Raw genomic sequence first — 21,831 nt, forward strand, 5'->3', positions numbered from 1 at the left:
ACAGAAAATGCTGCTGACTCCGTCCCGAAAACAAGAATTGATTTTCTCGTAAAGGATGAGAAAAGCTTAGGGACCACAATTTTTTTAATATAAAAAGTGATGAAAATCTTAAAAATAATGAGAGAATCAGGTTTTTAGATGAGATGAATTATTGACAAAAATATTTAAGAAATGATTAGGAATTAAAATTATTACAAAGGACCGGGGAGAAATCATAAACTTGTGTTTATTGCCACTTAAAACACATAGGTCTTCATCGTCATGCTGGCCATCAACTACCTCTCCTGGTGCATAATAATACAGCAGGATCATTAAGTATCAAGTTATTACTGCTAATTGATTATAAAAGTGACAGGGAATAATATTTATTTACAGTACTCTGAGTACAAATGTTCCTTTGATTTTCTTTCTCTAATTCCTTCTCACTCAATCATTATTACAAAATTTGACACAAAGCTATGACCAACTGTAATGTTTTCTCCACTGCCCATCTAGTTATACAAAAAAAATCTAAAGTGGGATTATTTACGATCGCTATCAAACTACATCAACCTTTCACTTACCAAGTTGCACTTATAAGCAAGTCTCTATTTGATGCAGGTATCAAGGATAAATGATCCAGCATTCTTAGAATAAATAGATGTTGAAATCCATTTGCATCTTTGAGAGTTAAGGTAGACTTGACAAATTCTATTCCTTTCTTTTTCAATCTTTTTATTAATTCCATAGAATGAAAACATAACAAAGCAAAAATACTAGTAGGAGATACATTGTTACATTTAAAATGAGTAATTGTAAAACCAAATAGTAAAAATTAACAAAGCTCCCAATCCTGTAGAATAATAGTGAATAATACAAAGCAAAAAAAAACTGAAGAAAAATCATAATAAAGAAGAAAAAAAAACAAACCCCATCCCAAAAAAAACTAAACTAAACAGAATTAGTCAACTAAACTAAAAGACTTGGGCAATACTAACAACTTGAAAATGGGAAAGAAGAAAACCTTAGTGTCGACGACTCAATTCCTCTCACCCAACAGTACAGAGAAATAAAACAAGTTTGGAAATGGTCAAATTACATCAAGTGAAAATGCTGAATGAATGGCCTCCAAGTTTTTTCAAATCTAATGGAAGGGTCATAAACTGCACTTCTAATTTTTTCCAAATTCAAACATACCTTTGTTTACCAAATGGTCACCAATCTCTTTGTCCTTGATTGGTCGGATTAATGCTATTAAGATGATCATTTTGCCCAAATTTTTATATGTGTTTCAATTGGTTCCAATTTTTATCCCAAAATCTTTTTTCGATAACGTAGACTCAAAAATTTCCTCATATATATGGCAGAATAAAAATCCTAGGTTAGGTAAAAGGTATTTACAGAAACCTAAAAGGAGGGGGGGCTTGCCCTCCCGAACTTCAGATTCTATTATTGGGCAATTAATATTCGATATTTAAAATTTTGGTTACGAGATTTGGATGTATCTTAAAATCCACAGTGGGTAAATCTTGAATGTAATTCATTACAAGGGTTTTCCTTGGGTTCGGTTTTAAGAACTTCGCTTCCTTTTACTTCTTCCAAATTGTACAAACAAATGAATAATCCAATTCTATTTCTGAGAGTGAATACTTACATGCAATTGCAAAATACTGAAGTTAGACTTAACAGGACACAATTCCCAAGTTTCATTTTCTAAAAACATACGCAATTCTTCAAGACGTATTCTGCAGAGACAGTTGAAATCAATGAAAAGTATCAGTAATAGGATGGTGAATGTACATTTCAAAAATTACTTTCTTCTCCTTCAAACCACTTTTGTAATTAATAAAGTGCAACACCACAGTAGAATTCATTCTATCAGCAGGTAATTGTGGAACTAGATACATAGCTGAACATACAGCTTTCCAGTGTGTCTTCAACCTCTTCCAAAAGATCAGAAGTTACTTCACCAAATCAAGCAGCATTAGCAGAGACGAGAAAAAGTAATGAATGGAACAGGCTTTTACTGTGTGACATGTCCAAACTGAAACAAAGGTCAGGAGTTTCCTTCATATTTTATTTTCAGGTATGATTGTTAGGAACTAACAAATAATCAGGCTTATTAAAATAAACACCTTCGCAGTTTTCTGAAAATAATAATTTACGGTATAATCATTAAAAAATCAAATTTAAACTAAAACTGAAGAGTTTTCCTAATCGTGAATTCTTCTGTCTGCTACTGTGCCATTAACATGGATGATTTGGCAAATAAATGTGTGGCTGAAAAGCTGGTGCAGGAGGCAGGGCTTCATGTTCTTTGATCATTGGGATCTCTTCTGGGGAGGTATGACCTGTTCAAAAGTGATGGGTTGCACCCGAAGGAGACCAATATTCTCGCAGGCAAGTTTCTTAGAGCTGTTGGGAAAGATTTAAGCTAATTTGGCAGGGGGGTAGGAACCAGAGCGAAGGGACTCAGGGAAGGATGAATGGTAAACAAGTAAAGATAGTGTGCAGTCAGACTGTCAGGAAGGGCAGGCAGGTGATGGGACTTAGTTGCAGCCAACAGGCTGAGTATCAATACATTAGGGATGCAGAATCAGAAAGGAGAGCAAATACGGTACTCAAGGTGTTGTATCTAAATGTGCGTAGTATAAGAAATAAGGTGGATGATCTTGTTGTACTATTTAAGGTTGTCAGGTATGAAGTTGTGGCCATCACTGAATCATGGCTGAAGAGTGGTTGCAGTTGGGAACTGAATGTCCAAGGTTACATGTTATATCAGAGGGATCGGAAGGTAGGCAGAGGGGTGGTGTGGCTCCACTGGTAAAGAATGACATCAAATCAGTAGAAAGATGTTACATAGGATCAGAAGATGTTGAATCCTTGTGGGTTGAGTTAAGAAACTGCAAAGGTAAAAGGATGTAGTGGCAGTTATATATATGTCTCGCAGCAGTGGCCGGGAGGTTGACCACAGATTACAAAAGGAAATAGAAAAGGTGAGTCAAAAGGGCAATGTTATGGTAGTCACGGGAGATTTCAACATGCAGGTCGATTGGGAAAGTCATGTTGGTAATGGATCACAAGATGGTGAGCTTGTTGAATGCCTAAGAGATAGCTTTTCAGAGCAGTTTGTCGTTGAGCCTACTAGGGGATCAGCTATACTAGATTGGGTGTTATGTAATAAACCAGAGGCAATTGGGGAGCTTAAGGTAAAAGAACCCTTAGAAACCAGTGATCACAATATGACTGTGTGCAACTTGAAATCTGATACGGAGAAAGTAAAGTCTGATGTAACAGTATTTCAGTGGAGTAAGGGAAATTACAGTGGTATGAGAGAGGTGTTAGCCAAAATAAATTGGAAGGAGCTGCTGGCAGGGACATCAGCAGAGCAACAATGGCATGCGTTTCTGGGAAAAAGGAAGAAGGTGCAGGATAGATATATTCCAAAAATGAAGAAATACTCAAATGGTAAAATAGTACAACCATGGCTGACAAGGGAATTCAAAGCTATTGTAGAAGCAAAAGAAAGGGCATACAACAAAGCAAAAATTAGTGGGAAGATAGAGGATTGTGAAGTTTTTAAAAACATACAGAGAGCAACTAAAAAAATCATTAGAAGGGAAAAGATGAAATATGAAAGCAAGCTAGCAAATAATATCAAAGTGGATAGTAAAAGTTTTTTCAAGTATGTTAAAAATAAAAGAGAAATGAGAGTGGATATAGCACCGCTGGAAAATGAGGCAGGAGAAATAACAACGGGGGACAAGGAGATGGCTGATGAACTAAATGAGTATTTTGCATCAGTCTTCACTGTGGAAGACACTAGCAATATGCCTGATGCAGTGTGTGAAATGAAGAGAAGTGGGTGTAGCTACTATTACAAGAGAGAAGGTGCTCAAAAAGCTAAAAGACCTAAGGGTACATAAGTCAGCTGGACCAGATGAACTGCACCCTAGGGTCCTGAAAGAGGTAGCATTTGAGATTGTGGTGGCATTAGAAATGATCTTTCAAAAATCATTGAATTCTGGCATGGTGCCAGAGGACTGGAAAATTACAAATGTCACTCCACTCTTTAAGGAAGGAGGAAGGCAGCAGAAAGGAAATTATAGACCAGTTAGCCTGACCTCAGTGGCTGAGAAGATGTTAGAGTTGATTGTTAAGGATGAGGTGATGGAGTACTTGGTGACACAGGACAAGATAGTACAAAGTCAGCATGGTTTTCTTCAGGGATAATCCTGCCTGACGAACCAGTTGGAATTCTTTGAGGAAATTACAAGTAGGATAGATAAAGGGGATGCAGTGGAAGTTGTACTTTTGGACCTTCAGAAGGCCTTTGACGAAGTGCCACACATGAGGCTACTTACCAAGTTAAGAGCCCATGGTATTACAGGAAAGTTATTCACAAGGTTGGAACATTGGTTGATTGGTAGGAGGCAGCGAGTGGGAATAAAAGGATCCTTTTCTGGTTGGCTGTCAGTGACTAGTGGTGTTCTGCACGGGTCAGTGTTGGGACCACTTCTTCTTGTGCTGTATATCAATGATTTAGATGATGGAATAGGTAGCTTTGTTGCCAAGTTTGCAGATGATACGAAGATTGGTGGAGGGGTAAGTAGTGTTCAGGAAACAGGTAGGATGCAGAAGGACTTAGACAGATTAGGAGAATGGGCAAGGAAATGGCAAATAAAATACAATGTCGGTAAATGCAAAGTCATGCACTTCTGTAGTAGAAATAAATGTGCGGACTATTTTCCAAACGGGGAGAAAATCCAAAAATTTGAGATGTAAAGGAACTTGGTTAACTTGCTTAACTAAAGGTTAACTTGCAGGTCGAGTCAGTGGTGAGGAAGGCAAAATGCAATTTTAGCATTCATTTCAAGAGTTCTAGAATACAAGAACAAGGATGTGATGCTGAGGCTTTATAAGCCACTGGCCAGGCCTCACCTTGAGTATTGCGAACAGTTTTGGGCCCCTCAACTTAGAAAAGATGTGCTGGCATTGGAGAGGGTCCAGAGGAGGTTCACAAGGATGATTCCAGGAATGAAAAGGTTATCATACAAGGAACATTTGGTATCTCTGGGTCTATACTCACTGTAATTCAGAAAGATGAGGGGAGGATATCATTGAAACCTTTCAAATGTTGAAAGGCCTAGACAGAGTAGATGTGGAAAGGAAATTTCCCATGGTGGGGAGAGTCCAGGACAAGAGGGCACAGCCTCAGGATAAAGGGGCGCCCTTTCAAAACTGAGATGTGGAGAAATTTCTTTAGCCAAAGGGTGGTGAATTTGTGGAATTTGTTGCCACATGCAGCTGTGGAAGCCAGGCTGTTGGGCGTATTTAAGGCAGAGATTGATAGGTTCTTGATTGGGCATGGCATCAAAGGTTATGGGGAGAAGGCAGGGAACTGGGGTTGTGGAGGAGAAAAAAAAGCATCAGCCACGATTGATTGGTGGAACAGACTAGATGGGCCAGATGGCCTAATTCTGCTCCTATGTCTTATGGATTTCAAAGCATCCCTTTCGAGGCAATAAAATGAGGAGCATCAAAACCTGGAGTAAAGTGTTAAGATAATTCACAGGAGTATTAACATACAACAGCTGAGTCACTTTGGAAGATACTTGGGTAAATAATCAAAACTTTTTTTTTAGGAACATCCTTAAAGAAAGTGACATTATGCAGCAAAGTGTGCCCAGGAGGAAATTCCAAAGCTTAAAGCAGAAATATCTAAAAGCACATTTCTGGATCGTTTGTCAAGAACTCTGAATATTTCACAACCCAGATCAGGTTTACTATCACTGTCTTGTATGATATTTATCATCTTGCAGTAGCTGTACAATACAAATATAATATAATATAAGCTACAAAGTAACTAAGTAGTGCATGAACAGAACAAGGCAGTGCTCATGGACCGCTCAGAAATCTGATGGCGGAGGGGAAGAAACTGGTTCAGAATTGTATGTGGGTCTTCCAATAATAGAACCACATTATCACACTCAGCTTTAAAGGAAGTGTTTAAAATTCTCATTTCGAAAAAACAGCTGGAAGACGATCATCAACTTTGCAAAATATCATTCAAAGTATCTACCTGGAGTCGACTGGTTAATTGTCGAGTCACAAAGGAAGATTCTTCACTTTAAAATGTCAATGAAAAATAATCTTTTCCGATTATTTACCCAAGTATCTTCTTAAGTGAAGCAATTGTTGTATGTAAATGCTCCTGTGGATTATCTTAATGCTTTCCTTAGGGTTTTGATGCTCCTCATTTTATTCCCTCTAAAGGGATGCTTTGAAAGGTGTCAAAAAATCATCCATATTAATGACACAATGGCAGGCAAAAGAATTGCTTTCCAAAGCTGCATGTTTTCATACTTGTGAAGGTGGCTGATTTACTAATGAGTAGATCTGCTGTGTTGCCACGGATTGCAGTGGCAGCAGTACAGACAGCAGCTGTTCAGGTGACTAAAGTTCATCTTGGAACGAGAAGTTGGGAGGACAGCAATTTGGTTCCAAGGTGCTGGTAAGATTCCATTCCAGAAACTGAAAATCATGATAAATGTTCTCCTTGGAGATGGGATGAGAAATTTTCTGGAAATCTTAATCTGAAGTTATAATACAAGGACAGATTGACAGGCTAGGCTCAAATGCCTTTGGAAAGAGAAGCTCAAGGGATGTAGTAGATGAGGTTTTACAATTAAAGATATTGATGAATAAAGGACCCTCTGGTGAGAAAAGCAGAAATTTGAAATATCCTCAAGCAGCTGCTTAAGAATTTAACTGATATTGTTAAATGCTTAACCAAGGGATCTTAAAAATTAAGATCAGTGGTCCTCCATTGGTTGAGGTTGACCATGGATGTTGTGTCCTAGCTCTAGGTTGCTTGTACAGCGTTGTGTGTGACTGATGAGACCAATGTGAGAGTAGTAGTCTGTTGCAAATGTCATCTATAAATGGTCTTAGCTCTGCTGGATTTCAGCATTGCTTTCTAAGGGCCCATTTGTTTTCTGCCACATTCAAGGTTTTTTCTTTGCTTGAATCACGGTTTTGTTTCAGGGTGCTTCCCTACCTGGTGCGGTCGGCTGCAAGTTCCTCTCAGAACTCAATCTCAGATGTCCAGCGCCTTCATGTCCCACTTGTAGACATCCTTGTAGTGCAATTACAGGCAACCAGCGTATCTCTTTCTTAAAGACAGCTCACCGTAGCATCGTGCTAGGGAGGCCAGCATGACAGAGAACTTCAGCATTAGGTACTCTCTCTCCAGGAGATGCGACGAAGGCATCTTAAATGGAAGATGTTAACCTTTCTCTCTTGCTTGTTATATGTTGTCCAGGTCTCGCTGCCATAAAGCAGTGTGCTGGTGACACAAGCATTGTACACCACCATCTTAGTTTTGACTGAGAATTTGGAGTTCTCTCAGACTCATGTGGTGAGGCAGGCAAGAGTTGTTGCAGCCTTCCCAACGCACTTGTCAATTTCTGCATCCAAGGAAACATCGTTACTGATGGACTTCAGGTATGTGAACTGACGGTACCTCCATGTCTTGTCCCAAGACATTTGCCTTTTTCAGGCTGATAGTCAAGACTAAATTCTATGTAGGCCTGGGAGAAGTGATCCATCAAGTTCTGTAGGCCCTGTGAAGTGTCGGTTTCAATCAACAAACAGCAAGTCTCTATTCAGAGCCTTGTGCACTTTGGCTCTGGCTCTTAGGCAGGCAAGGTTAAAAAGCATGCCATTTGATCATGTGTGGAGATCCCTTTGGTTGCATTGCCAAATGTGTGCTTCAATAGAAGGACAAAGAAGATCCCAAAGAGAGCTGGGCAAAAACACAGCCTTGCTTAATGCCATTGCTTATGTCAAGGTGCTCCGAAGAACTGCTGATATATTGCCTAGTCCCCTTCATGTTGGAATGGATGGATTTGATCATGTTCTGCAGTCTTGACAGGCAGCCTACTTTGGAAAGGATCTGAAAAAGCCTGTCTCTACTGACCAAGGCAAACGCCTTGGTGAGATCAATAAATACAAGGCAGAGATGTTTCTTTTGTTCGCTGCACCTCTTCTGCAGTTGGCAAAGGAAGAAAATCATGTCAACAATTGACCTTCCCGCAAGGGAACTGCTCTGTGACTCTGGGTAGCCACATTCAGCCAATTTCTGTAGGTGGACTTAGAAGACTCAGGCAGAGACTTTGCCACAACACTCAAAAAGGAGCTGCTCTATAGATGTCACAGTCACTTCTCTTGCCTTTGTTTTTGTAGAGGGTAATGATCTTGGTGTCCTTCATATCCTGTGGTACAGCTCCTTCTTGCTAACACTGACAAACAACTTCATGTAGTGGGTGCAGTAGAGTAGTTACACAGTGCTTGAGCAGATTTAGGAGAATCCCAAATTGCCTGGTACGTTCCCAGAAGCAAAGCTGCCAATACCTTGCTGAGTTCCTGTAGGGTCAGCAGTTCTATTGTTGTCAGGCACTCAAAAGCATCCAGGGATGAAGTGGTGACAATGTTCACTCCGAAGTAGAGGTCAGAGTAACATTCAACCCATTTCTTCCTCCGTTTGTCCCTGCCTGTGATTACTTCCCCACTGACGGATTTGAAAGGGTGCCATCTTGGTCTGAAGAGACAAGGACACGGTGGCGTAGCAATTAGCTTGATGCTATTACAGCTCAGGGCATTGGAGTTCGAAGTTCAATTCTGATATCATCTGAACGTCCTCCCCATGGAATGCATGGGCTTTTTCTCCAGATGTTCCAGTTTCCTCTGATAGTCTAAAGACGTACTGGTTAATAGGTTAATTGGTCATTGTAAATCATCCCATGACTGGGCTAGGTTAAATCAGAGATTATTGAGGCAGCACAGTTTGAAGGATCAGAAAGGCGTATTCCACTGTAACTCAAAATTAGATATATAATAAGCTACATATCAACCACTCATTCTTTCAGACTAAGTTTCAACACAAGGTTTCCTGGAGACACCATCGCTCCAGACACTGGCACCAGCTGGATGTGATCCTAGTCAGGTGCTTCTTCCTTGGCAGTATGCTTTTTACATGCTTCTACCATAGTGCAGACTATGACACAGACCACTCGCTGGTGACTGCAGTAAGAATTAAAGTAACTAGAGAAAGATAAGATGTTGATCACTTATGACCTAACTGAGATGCTGAATAGTCTACATCTTTTCCTCTATTACAACAAGAGAAAGGAAATAGAGATATGAAGGCTGGGTATAGGAATAAGAAGTAGCTGGTGTCAACCTTTCAAGAAAAAACAATACACAATTGATCTAAAACCAAGCAAACAAATCCTACTTTCTACCAAAAAGATGGTTTGTGGTTCAGAGAATGACCCAGCAAATGACATCAAGAAACTGTCAGTGATCATCTGCCTTGTCCTTTCATTTCCCTTTATACAAACTACATTGTAAAATAACTGTCGTGTCGTGTTTAGAAGCTTGACCCAAACTTAAACCACAGTATAGAATTATAAAGGAAGAAAAATTAGTCATCACCAAAACATTTAAAAACATCTTCTCAGTAAATAAACATGAACCACGAGACAAATGACAGCATAAAAGCGCACTAGTTTTGACAAATTAGTGTGACAGATTGTTCTGGCAGTAACATAGCTATCATTAAAACAAAAAATGCGAACACACAGATCTCTGATAATCTGAGATGTCGGAGTCCATTATTAAGAATGAGACATTTCTTACAAAAATATTTAAGTAATTTTCCTTACATATTGGATGCTGACCTGTTAGGTCTATGAGTATGAACCCTTCAAAGAAAGGTTCCATTGGAAGAATTTATAATTTACTATTACAATGGGATAAGTGTCCTTTATTTAAGATTAAACAAGATTGGGAAAAGGAACTCAATTTGACTTTTACAACAGAAGATTGGATGCGAATTCTGAAGTTGGTTAACTCTTCTTCAATCTGTGCTAGTCATTCACTGATTCAATTTAAAATTGAACATCGTTACCATTTGTCAAAGGAGAGATTGTCTAAAATATTCCTTAATGTTGATAATTATTGTGATAGATGTAAAACTGAGATAGCTACACTAACAACACACATCAAAGTTGCTGGTGAACACAGCAGGCCAAGCAGCATCTGTAGGAAGAGGTGCAGTCGACGTTTCAGGCCGAGACCCTTCGTCAGGACGTCGACTGCACCTCTTCCTACAGATGCTGCTTGGCCTGCTGTGTTCACCAGCAACTTTGATGTGTGTTTCTTGAATTTCCAGCATCTGCAGAATTCCTGTTGTTAGCTACACTAACACACGTTTTGGTCTTGCTCTATACTGGAACAGTTCTGGAAGTCAGTTTTATCGACAATTTCTAAAGCACTTAAAGTTAATTTATAACCTAACAAATTAACTGTGCTTTTCGGAATAATTCCTCAAAACATCCACAGTATCTCTGTGTCTGACCAACATGCTATTGCATTTGTTACATTGATAGCTAGGAGGGCCATTTTGTTGAAGTGGAAGGATACAACAGCTCCCACTTTGTCACAATGGTTCTCTCAAGTGATGCTATGTCTTAGTTTGGAAAAAATTAGAAGTCAAACCTTTGAACCTATGTTTGATTTTGAGAAAAAATGGGGTTCATTTGCTCGTTAGTATCATTTGAGTTAATTGATGGATTCTCCACGATCATAATTGTAAATTTTTCTTTGGTACTTTCTTTTTTGCTGGCAGTTTGATGTTTATATTTAGAAGCTTTATGTATGACGCATGGCTCTGGGGTTGAACACCTAATGGGATTTTTCTTTTTTCCCCATTTTTCTTGCTTAGTAGGAGTTTCTTTTCCATCACAACATTTTTTCAATCTTTAAATAATGTTTTTCTTTTCTTGAGACATTGTAAGTGTTGTTTACTTTGATGTACTCATGTTTATTTTTGAAAAAAAGTAATAAAAAGATTTGAAAAGAAAAGAAAGAAAGAATGAGGTTTCGGGAAACTTGAAGACACATAATAAAATAAACCAGTCAGCATGGTTTTTTTTAAAGGGGAAATCTTCACTGACAAATCTGTTGCAATTTTTTGAAGTGGTAACAGGCAAGATAGACAAAGGTGAGTCGGTGGTTGTTGCTTACTTGGACTTACAGATCTTTTAAAAGAGGGCTTTTCAGGTTGGCCGCTGATGACTAATGGTGTTCCACAGTGATTGGTATTGGGTCCGCTAACCTTCACGTTATATGTTAATGATCTGGATGACGGAATTGATGGCTTTGTGGTCAAGTTTGTTGATGATACAAAAACAGTTGGAGGAACGAATAGTGGTGAGTAGTGGTATGTCTTATGGTCTAAGTTAGTGCTACATTAGTGGTTCTAAATAATGAATGCTTATTTTGTGGGTTTTCCATTTTCTTCATTTCTCCATTTTAGCAGAATAACAGTAAAGGAGGAGCAAAGATGTATAAAAAATTCCATTTAACAGTTCTGAGCAAAAAAACTAACATTAATATGACTAGCGGTATAAGACTGTAAAACATTTCATTATAGTAGCAAAGTTTTTGACAGCTGAACAAAAATATTAAATATGTAATTAGATCCCAATGAAAACATTTTCTTTTACCTGTGATAGCTTTTAAAATAATTCAAACTTTGTTTCCGAATAGACTCCTGCAAAACTTCTGATTTACTGCCACAAAATTCTTCACCAACTTGCATCAATCTGGTTTGTAAACAATGAAGTTTAAAATTCATTTAATAAGTACAAATGCATTGAATCAAACATAGGGCTGGTTTAAAAAAACACATTTTCAGTACCTGCTAATAATGTCCAGTACCAAAATAAAATCATCATACTTGAAGTTGGATAAATCTGTTCCAAGCAAATAGGTCTTTGCCTTTAACTGAACATCCTATAAAACAAGAATTCTACTGTTAGTGTGTAACAATATGAACTCATTTTAAATTGTAGGTACATAATTTTGAGGGTAGATCACAGGAGTAGATCTAGATTACTCTTCCCTGCTCTCAAAAAAAACTCAAGGATTTAAAACAAGCTGGTGTTACAACACCACCAATTAGGCATGATAGTTTCTTGATTCATCTAAGAAAACTGAACTGAATCTATGACCATGAGTGGAACCATGCAAAGTATTCTATTTAAAGATAATTTAGCAATTTTATTACAGGGTAATTTGTACTAAAATAGACTCTTGTGTGGACCATCAATACTGTATGCAATAAAATACAAAAATAAGTAACCATCAAAAATGCCAGTCTTCAGTGAAGAAGAAGAGTATCAGCAAACTTCCTACACGACGACCCTTGGCAAGGCTGAGCAATGAGTCACTTGCACAAATTTATTTAATAACATCAGTTCACTTTTATGTCTATGGTTTAGAATTGGTTCATGTGGTCAAAGCAAAAGCCATAGACACTGCCAAAGTTAGAATTAGAGGTGCCTGTGTGACGAGAATACACATAGATAAGATGTTAGCTGTCCTGTGTGATCAGCAGTTGGTCTGCCACCTGTCTTCAAGAGAGAGATAAGGAACACAATGAAACAGCATTTGGAGATGTGTAATGAAGGGACGGGGGAGAGAGCTGTCTGGAGCGGCTCCCCCTTTGAACCCTGAACTGTTTGAAGTGATGGACAGGCGATACCTCAGCAGGGGGATAAAAAGGGACAGGTTCGCTAAGGCAGGACACACACGACACCCGAGGTAACGAGACCCTGGAAGCGGTGCGCCTCTCACAAGTCGGTGGGAAGTACCAGACAACGCACAGGGTGGAAAGGTACGATCAGCGGGAACCCGGTGTGTGTCCACCCTCGCTTGGGTGCCGAGTTCACTGCAGAGGATCGACCGCATCTGGAGGAGGGGTCACAGTCGGTGACCTCAGGTGACATCACCAAGGACCCGCCCGAAAGCTGCTTGTGAGCAATATCGCCGGTCTGTGAGTGGAAGCCGTGTCTGAATGATCAGTCGTTCCCGTTCTCTCTCTCCCTCCCCCCACGTTGTCCATCGCCATGGTAACGATTACTGCGAACTGAACTAAATTGGACTGAACTTTTGTGTCACTTTGAAATTTGGTCATTTACCCCTAGACAACGATAGAGCTTGATTGATGCTGTTATCTTAATTCTGTGCACATGTGTGGTTATCATTGCTGAACTGTAGCATTTATTATCCTTTCGATTACTGTGTTGCTTGTTTCTTTAATAAAACTTTCTTAGTTCTAGTAATCCAGACTCCAACTGAGTGACCCATTTCTGCTGGTTTGGCAAGCCAGTTACGGGGTACGTAACACCTGATAGGGCAGTTAGGTGGGCAATACTGAAGCTTTCTGCATTTTTGCTTGACTTGTACATGAAGGGATTTGAAGTTCCTACTGCCATCCCAAGATGCAGCTTCTTCATTTTTATGGCAACAAAAACAGTGGGATGTCACAAGGAGTTTTTTTGAGGTGATTCCAAAGAAAATTAATGAAGGGAACAGTGGACAATGAAGGTTATCAAATTTACAGCTATCAGCTACCTCTATCAGCCAAGTGGGCTGAGGAATGGCAAATGGAGTTTAATTCTGAAAAGTACAAAATACTGCATTTTGGAAAGTCAGACACAGGTAGGACTTTACAGCTGGGCCTTGGGGAGTGTTATACAACAGAGGGACTTTGGACCAAAAGTGCATAACTCATTTAAAGTGGAGTCACAGATAGACAGGCTGATGATGGGAGCTTTTGGCACATTTGCCTTCATAAATCAGGGCTTTAAATTGTTGCCCTGCTAAAGGAACAATGTTATTAACTTTAAAGAAAGTAGAAAATAATTAAGGATATTGTCAGGACTGGGAGGAGCGAGTTATCAGGAGAATTGGACAGGCTACAACTTCATTCCTTCGGAGTGCAAGGACTGAGATGATTTTTATTGAGGTGCATAAAATCATGATGAACATAGATAGGGTGACAGGGTGAATACATTCAGGGTTGGGGACCAAGAACTTGAAGGTAAAGGTTTAAGAGAAAGTAAAAATTTAAGCAGAACTTGAGAGGCAACTTTTCAAAAAAAAACAAAAGGTAGTTTCTATGTGGAATGAGCTACCGAAGGAAGCAGTTGAGACACGTACATTAACAACTTTTAAAGACAGTTGGACAAGTATATTGATTGGTAATGTTCAGAAAGTTATGAGTCAAATGCTGGCAAGTATGACCATCTATAATGGAGCATCTTGGTCAGCACTGACCAATCGGGCCAAAGGATATGTTCCTCACCCATATAAATCTATGACTGCATGAAAAGCACTGGTTAAGCAACACTCAGAATATTGTGTGCTGTTCTGATTACCACAACATAGAAAGAATGTGGTTGCACTAAAAAGTTTGCAAAAGAGCTTCAACAGGATTTTGCCTGAAATGGAGGGCTTTGATTACATGGAAAGATTGGATAGGCTGTGATTGGACACTATGGAGCATGAGGCTGAAGGGTGACTATATAAAGATTTAAAAAATTAATAAGGGCACAGTTAAGGTAGATAGCCTTAACTAAGATAACCTTTTACTAAGGGTTGGGAAGTATAAAACTAGAGTACATAGGTTCAGTGCAAGAGGAGAAAGATTCAAAAGGAGATCTGAGGGGCAAGGTTTTCTTCTATAGAGATGATGGATGTATAGAACAAGCTGCCTGGGAAGGTGACGGAAACAGGTAAAATTACAGTGTTTTAAAAAATACACACTTGGATAGGTGCATGGATAGGAAAAGAATTGCACAATATCGGCCAATTGCTGGAAATGATGTATCATAGACAGCCATCTTGGTCAATGTGGATAAGTCGAGCCAAAGGGCACATTTCCACTTTGTTTTACTTGTTGACTAAATTATTTAATTCTCAAGCAACTTAAAGAGCTAAATTTAAAATGGACACTTTCAATCTGAATGCACTTGTACACTAAGCACTGGTATATGACATACAATGAATATATCTTTCACCTAATTCATAAGAACTAAGTCTCATTCATTGCAATTAATTTAGTTACACATGTCAAAATAAACAGGGAATGTAGAAAGTAAGAAATATAATGCTTTTTGGTAATTTATGGCAGATTTTAAAAAATGAACTACAGTTGGCCCTCCTTATCTGCAAGTTCTGCATGTGCGAATTCAACCAATCGGGAAAACCCGGAAGTTCTCTCTCCAGCACTCATTGTTCAAGCATTGTTCACCTCGCATCTCATTCATTCGCTACTTTGTTTCTGTGAAAAAATGGCTCCTAAAAAGCAATTACGTGGTCAAAGCAATTCCTCAAAGACTAAGAGGGAGCGTCAAGTGCTATCTCTCGCCGAGAAATTAGAAATATTAGATCTTTTGAAAAGTGGCATGTCGCATTCCGAAGTGAGCTGTAAGGTCGGTAAGAACAAATCGAGCATTCGTACAATAAAGCAGAAAGAAGCTGAAATTCGTGCAAGTGTTAGTGCTAGGGATGGCTGACTGGCTATGTAAAGCGCTACAGCCTCAAGAACTTAAAGATCACAGGAGAATCGGTGCCAGCGTTCCCAGAAGAGCTATGATCGTTGTGTCTACTGAACATGTACAGACTATTTTTCTTGTCAGTATTCCCTAAACAATACAGTATCACAACTATTTACATTAAGTATTACAAGTCAACGGAACAGAAACACTACGGGCAGCGGGTCCTGTGCTGCCCTGGATCCTAAAGTCCACCCACACTGAGACAGGTAAAATAAGGGATTTGAGCATCCACGTTTTTTGGTATATGTGGCGGGGGGGGAGGGGGGTCTCGGAACCAATCCCTTGTGGATAAGGAGGGCCGACTGTATACCTTAAGCCTTCATTGCAGAGCTACCGTGCTCTACCTCAAGACTCCTTGATACATTATCATGCATCCTTGAGTCAGTCAATCTCTGCAAATAATGATTTCCACCACTGCCCCCTACCCCCAATCATCAAAGATTTTGCAGTTTAAAATCTAAAATGTCATTCCTATTAAGCAATTTTATGTGGTCCTGAATAATCAGGCATTGAAGTTATATATGAAAGTCAATTTATAATAAAATTAAGCAAGCATGAAGGTATATGCATTTTAAATACATGAGGTAAAGCAATTTGCACTCCACTAACAAATGACAGTAACTTTGAAGCCAAAATATAACACTATGCTTTTGAACAGCAATAATTCCTAGTAAACAAAAATAAAACAGCATTTAGTAGATTGTAAAAAAAGTTGTTATAATTGAAGCACAGACCTGCCAAATGCGTGAAAGGCCATGTTCTAATTTCTTCTTTACATAGCTTCGATTAAAGTTAGGATCATCAGTTGTAATCTCACCATGGCCATCTGACACACAAAAAAAATTCTGTGACACATCTTTTTTGCATGTTACATAGAGCTTAACTTCTCTAGCCATTTCAAGCATATTGTGCTGTTGTCAGTATTCAACCAGTAATTTTCTCAAAGTAATGTTATGATATAGGATTCAGGATTTCTCAATGATTTAGAAGCAGCTTCTTCCCTTCTGGTATCAAAGTTCTGAGCAGTCCATAAAACTATAGACACTAACTCAGTATTCTTTTTTTGCACTTATTTATTTTGGTAATTTGCAGACATTTTTATTGCTTTGCATAGAACTACTGCAGCAAAACAACAAATTTCATGTTATACAAGTTAGTGATTAAAAATATCTTCAGTGTTTGCAACTCTAGAAAATCTGCTGTAAATACCCAATTCTGACCAGCTGTGGAAATATCCATATTTTATAACATCAGGATTACCATTCAATTAAATGGTAAGTAAAAAAATGAAAAGAGATGGCACAAATTTAATGAATTATAATTCACACCAGTCATTAAGTCATCCAGATAAAGAAATGCTTAGAAAATATTTAAAATTACATCAGTACCAGAGATAGCATGCTAATTGTATATGTTGTTCTTTTCAGCAGAATGTGACAGACTGCAAAGAAAGGTGACAAATATTTCAATTGGTTGCATTAATAACCCTACTCTCTTCTATAAACAAAAGTTTACAGTAGGGAGGCAAAAAAAACTGCTAATGACAATGGACCAGAGTGAGAAGGTCACTTTCTACACTTCAAGCACTGGTATATCACTTTCATGTAGATAAGAGCAGATGACGAGGAAAAGACAGCATGGCAGTAGTTGATGCATTGAAGTTGCCTGGCATAACATGATAAAAAACATTGGGATCCATCTGCTGGAAGTGTTTGTAACCTGATCTTAAGAGTTGATGAGCTTGAATATAAGATTGGGAACCAACAAAGTATCAGAATGAGAAAGTTACATGAACGTATTATTCCAGGAGATAACTAGCCCTGTAGTATGGAAAAGTGGTACAGGTGAAAGGGTCGCCATCATATAGGTGCCATACACGAGGCTGCTTAACAAGGTAAAATTCTATGGCATTACAGGAAAGACACTGGCATGCATAACGGTATGGCTGACAGACAGGAGGCAATGAGTGGGAATAAAAGGAGCCTTTTCTGGTTGGCTGCCAGTGACTAGTGGTATTCCTCAGGGGTCAGTATTGGGACCGCTACTTTTCATATTGTTTGTCAACGATTTAGATAATGGAATTGATGGTTTTGTGACAAAGTTTGTGGATGATATGAAAACAGGTGGAGGGGTAGGTAGTGCTGAGGAAGCAATACAATTGCAGCAGGACTTAGACAAGTTGGAAGAATGGTCAAAAAAGTGGCAAATGGAATATAGTCTTGGGAAATGTACGATAGTGCATTTTCGTAAAAGTAACAATAGTATGGACTATCATCTAAATGGAGAGAAGGTTCAAACATCAGAGGTGCAGAGGGTCTTGGGAGTCCTTGTGCAAGACTGCCTGAAGGTTAATTTATAGGTTGAGCCCGTGGCAAAGAAGGCAAATGCAATGTTGGCATTTATTTCAAGGGGAATAGAATATAAAAGCAAGGAGATAATGCTGAGCCTTTATAAGACACTAGTCAGGCCACACTTGGAATATTGTCAATAGCTTTGGGCCCCATATCTCAGAAAGGATGTGTTGTCATTGGAGAGAGTCTAGAGATTCATGAGGTTGATTCCAGGAATAAAGGGGTTAACATATGAGGAGCATTTGGCAGCTTTGGGCCTGTATGCACTGGAATTTAGAAGAATGCAGAGGGATCTCATTGAAACTTACTGAGCTGCCAGTGGCAGTGGTGGAGGCAGAAACCACAGGGTCTTTTAAGAGACTCCTGGATGGTTGCATGGAGCTTAGAAAAATAGAGGGTTATGAGTAAGGCCTAGGTAGTTCTAAGGTAGGGACATGTTCGGCACAGCTCTGTGGGCCGAAGGGCCTGTATCGTGCTGTATGTTTTCTACATTTCTATGTTTCTATGACTACATAGGGTGGATGTGGAGAGGATGTTTCCTATGGTGGGGGTATCCAAAACAAGAGGGCACAGCCTCAAAATTAAGGGGCGACCTTTTAGAACAGAGGTAAGGAGGAATTTTTTTTTTAGCCAGAGAGTAGTAAAGCTGTGGAATGCTCTATCACAGGCTGCAGTGGAGACGAATCCACGCATATGACGGAAGTTGATCGTTTTCTAATTGGTCAGGGTATCAAAGGATTTGGCGAGAAGGCAGGTGTTTGGTGTTGAGTGGAATCCAGGATCAGCCACGATTGAATGGCAGAGCAAACTCAATGGGCTGAATGGCCTGAGTCTGCTCCCGTGACTTATGGTCCCAGAGTTCGAGTCAATCTTGACTGCAGGTGCTGTTTGTGTGGAGTTCACACATTCTCAAAGTGATTACATATCTCAAAAACATGTAGGTTGGTTGGCTAAACTGACCATTGTAAACTCTGCTAAAGTGCTGATTGGAGATGGGGGAGGGGCAGAGGGAGGAGGAGGGGTGTTGATGAGAATGTGGGTTGGAGGTACAGAATGAAAATAGGATTAATGCATAATTAGTGTTAACAGGTCTTAGCTGAACGGCTTGTTTCTACGACTCACTCTCTCTTTGACTCTATGAACTGGATTGTAGGATGTGACCAAGAGCAAGGCAGGCATGCGGATCTGAAGGTAGTATGAGAAAGGCCCAGGCCATACTACTTGTCCAACAGATATCACGTCATAGAGTCATAGAAAAGTACCAAACAGAAACAGGTCCTTTCACCCTTTAGAACCATTTAAACTGCCTACTCACATCAACCTGCACCGGGACCATAACACTCCATACCGATAGATGTGTCCATCCAAACTTTCCTTAACTGTTGAAATTGAACTTGCATGCACCATTTGCACTGGCAGCTCATTCCACACTCTCATGATCCTCTGACTGAAGAGGTTTCCCTTCATGTTCCCCTTAAACATCTCACCCTTCACCCTTAAGCCATGACTTCTGGTTGTAGTCTCACCCAACCTCAGTGGAAAAAGTCTGCTCGTTTTTACCCTATATATACCCCTCATAATTTTGTATACCTCTATCAAATCTCCCCTCAGTCTTCTGTGTTCTAAGGAGTAGTCCTAACCTATTTAATCTTTCCTTATAATTTAGCTTCTCCAGTCCCAGCAATATCCTTGTAAATTTTCACTGCACTCCTTTAACCTTATTTAAATCCTTCCTGTAGGTAGGTAGGTGACCAAAAATTCACACGATACTCCAAATTAATCCTCACTAACACCTTATACAAGGTCAATATAACATCCCAATATCTATACTCAATACTTCTGATTTATCAAAGACAATGAGCCAAAAGCTTTCTTTATGATCCCATCTACCTGTGCCATCACTTTCAATGAATTATGGACCTATATTCCCAGATTCCTTTGTTCTACAGCACTTCACAGTGCCCTAGCATTCTCTGTGTAAATCCTACTGAGGATGGTCCCAATATTTTTGCTGCTGATGCAATCCCTCTGCAAACTCTGATAGTCTTTCTCACTGTTTTAGTGTAAACTACTAATCTGCTGATCCAATTAACCACATCATCACCCAGATCACTGATTTAGATGACAAACAACAAAAGACCTGGCACTGATCCCTAGAGCACTCTATTAGTCATGGGATTCTATTCAGAGGCACAACCATCTACCACCACTCTCTGGTTCCTCCCATAAAGACAATGTCAAATGCACTTTACTACTGCATCTTCACTTCCAAGTGACTGAACATTCCCAACCAACCTCCCAAGCAGGATCTTGTCAAATGCCCTGCTAAGTAAAGACCACATGGACAACTTTTGTGTCATCGACATCTGGTTTTCATCTTGTTCATCTTGAATGTGTTTCTGGAAGTGCTAGAGCCTGTTTCTTCCAATTTGGAGATTGTTTAGGTTCTCCAGTGCTTGGTTGTCTCCAGGAGGATTCCAAAAGGCAGCCAGCTGTGGAGGGAGTGGGGGGGGGAGGTGTTCAACTCCAATTCGCCGATTAAAGCGATGAGAGAGATTGAAACATCGAGACCAGTGTGGAAGATGAGCATTGGCTGCCTGCCTTCTGATCGCAGGTGGGATCGCTCTGCTGCCGGAGAGGGGAGCCTGTTTAGCCTGCCGCTGTGCCCAGAGAAGTTACGGAGGTTTTCTGCATTTAGGATATGGATATGGATTTGGACTATGGTCTATAGACTCTTTTTCCCAGTCTAGAAGTTTTTTTTAAAGTTTTGTGCTTTTTGCCCAATTTTTTTCATTTATTTTTGTGGGAGTCAATGTTCTTGTGTCATTTTGTGCGGGGGGGCAGGGGTCACAGGGTTCATGTTCTGGTTTTTTTGGTAGTTTATTTGTGCAGGGAGAGGAGGATTTGGAGGTCGATGTTCTTTTTGCATTTTGCGTGGAGGCAGTGGGTTCAGGGTCAATGTTCTTGTTGCATTTCATGCAGGGGAGAGGGATTTGGGGATCGATGATCGTGTTAGCGTTCTTTTTTTTTGGTTTCGTGGCTATCTGGTGAAGAAGAATCTTAGAGTTGTATACTTTGAATTCATTGCCTTGTCCTCATCAGCTTTCCTGGTAACTTTCTCGAAAAACTCTGATTAGACATGACCTATTATTATGCACGAAGCCATGCTGACTATCCTTAATCAGTCCATGTCTATCCAAACACTTACATATAGTCCCTTAAAATACCTTTCAATAACTTTTCCCACTCGTGACATCAGGTTCACTGGCCTACAATTTTCTGATTTATTTTAAGAGACTTTCTTGAACAGTGTAACACTAGCTACCCTCCAATCCTCCGGTACCTCCCGTCACTAAGTGATTTAAATATCTTTGCTGGAGCCCCAGCAATTTCTGCACTTGCCTCCTACAAGGTGCGAAGGAACACCTTGTAAGGCCCTGGGGATTTATCTATGCCAATTTGCCTCAAGAGCAAATACCTCCCCCTCTGTTATCTGCATCGGGTCCATGACCTTGATGTTGCTTTGCCTCACTTCCATAGACTTTGTGCCTGTCTGCCGAGTAAGTGCAGATGCAAAAACATCTATTTCAGATTTTATCTCTTTTGGCTCCATGCATATACACCCATCCTGATCTTCCAGAGGACCAATTTTGTCCCTTACGATACTTTTCCTCTTAACATACCTGTAGAATCCCTTAAAATTCTCCTTCACATTGTCAACTAGGACAACCTCATGCCTTCACTTAGCCATCCTGATTTCTTTTTTAAGTGTTTGCTTGCATTTCTTATACTCCTTAACTACTTCATTTGTTCCTACCTGCCTCTACCTACTATGCACCTCCTTTTATTTTTTTTAAACCAGGGCCTCAATATCTCTTGAAAACCGTTCCCTAAACCTGTTACCATTACCTTTTATTCATACAGGCATATACAAGCCCTCTACTCTCAAAACTTCACTTTTGAAGATCTCCTATTTACCAGGTCAAACTTTGCCTGAAAACAGCCTGTCCCAATCCCCACTCGCCAGA

General features: G+C 39.7%; 1 protein-coding gene across 1 annotated transcript in view; it reads right to left on the reverse strand.

Annotated features, from left to right (window-relative positions):
• Positions 1 to 21,831, reverse strand: part of vps50 (VPS50 EARP/GARPII complex subunit) — a 216,257-nt gene that overhangs the window by 74,056 nt on the left and 120,370 nt on the right. The window contains exons 14-17 of the mRNA XM_072253436.1: positions 16,187 to 16,278; positions 11,747 to 11,841; positions 11,553 to 11,651; positions 1,634 to 1,724 (exon numbers count right to left, since the gene is read on the reverse strand). Of these exons, the coding sequence (XP_072109537.1) occupies positions 1,634 to 1,724; positions 11,553 to 11,651; positions 11,747 to 11,841; positions 16,187 to 16,278 (377 nt within the window). The remainder of the gene's footprint in view (positions 1 to 1,633; positions 1,725 to 11,552; positions 11,652 to 11,746; positions 11,842 to 16,186; positions 16,279 to 21,831) is intronic.

Source organism: Mobula birostris, chromosome 3 (assembly GCF_030028105.1).
Source record: "Mobula birostris isolate sMobBir1 chromosome 3, sMobBir1.hap1, whole genome shotgun sequence".
In the NCBI taxonomy this organism is placed as follows: Eukaryota; Metazoa; Chordata; class Chondrichthyes; order Myliobatiformes; family Myliobatidae; genus Mobula; species Mobula birostris.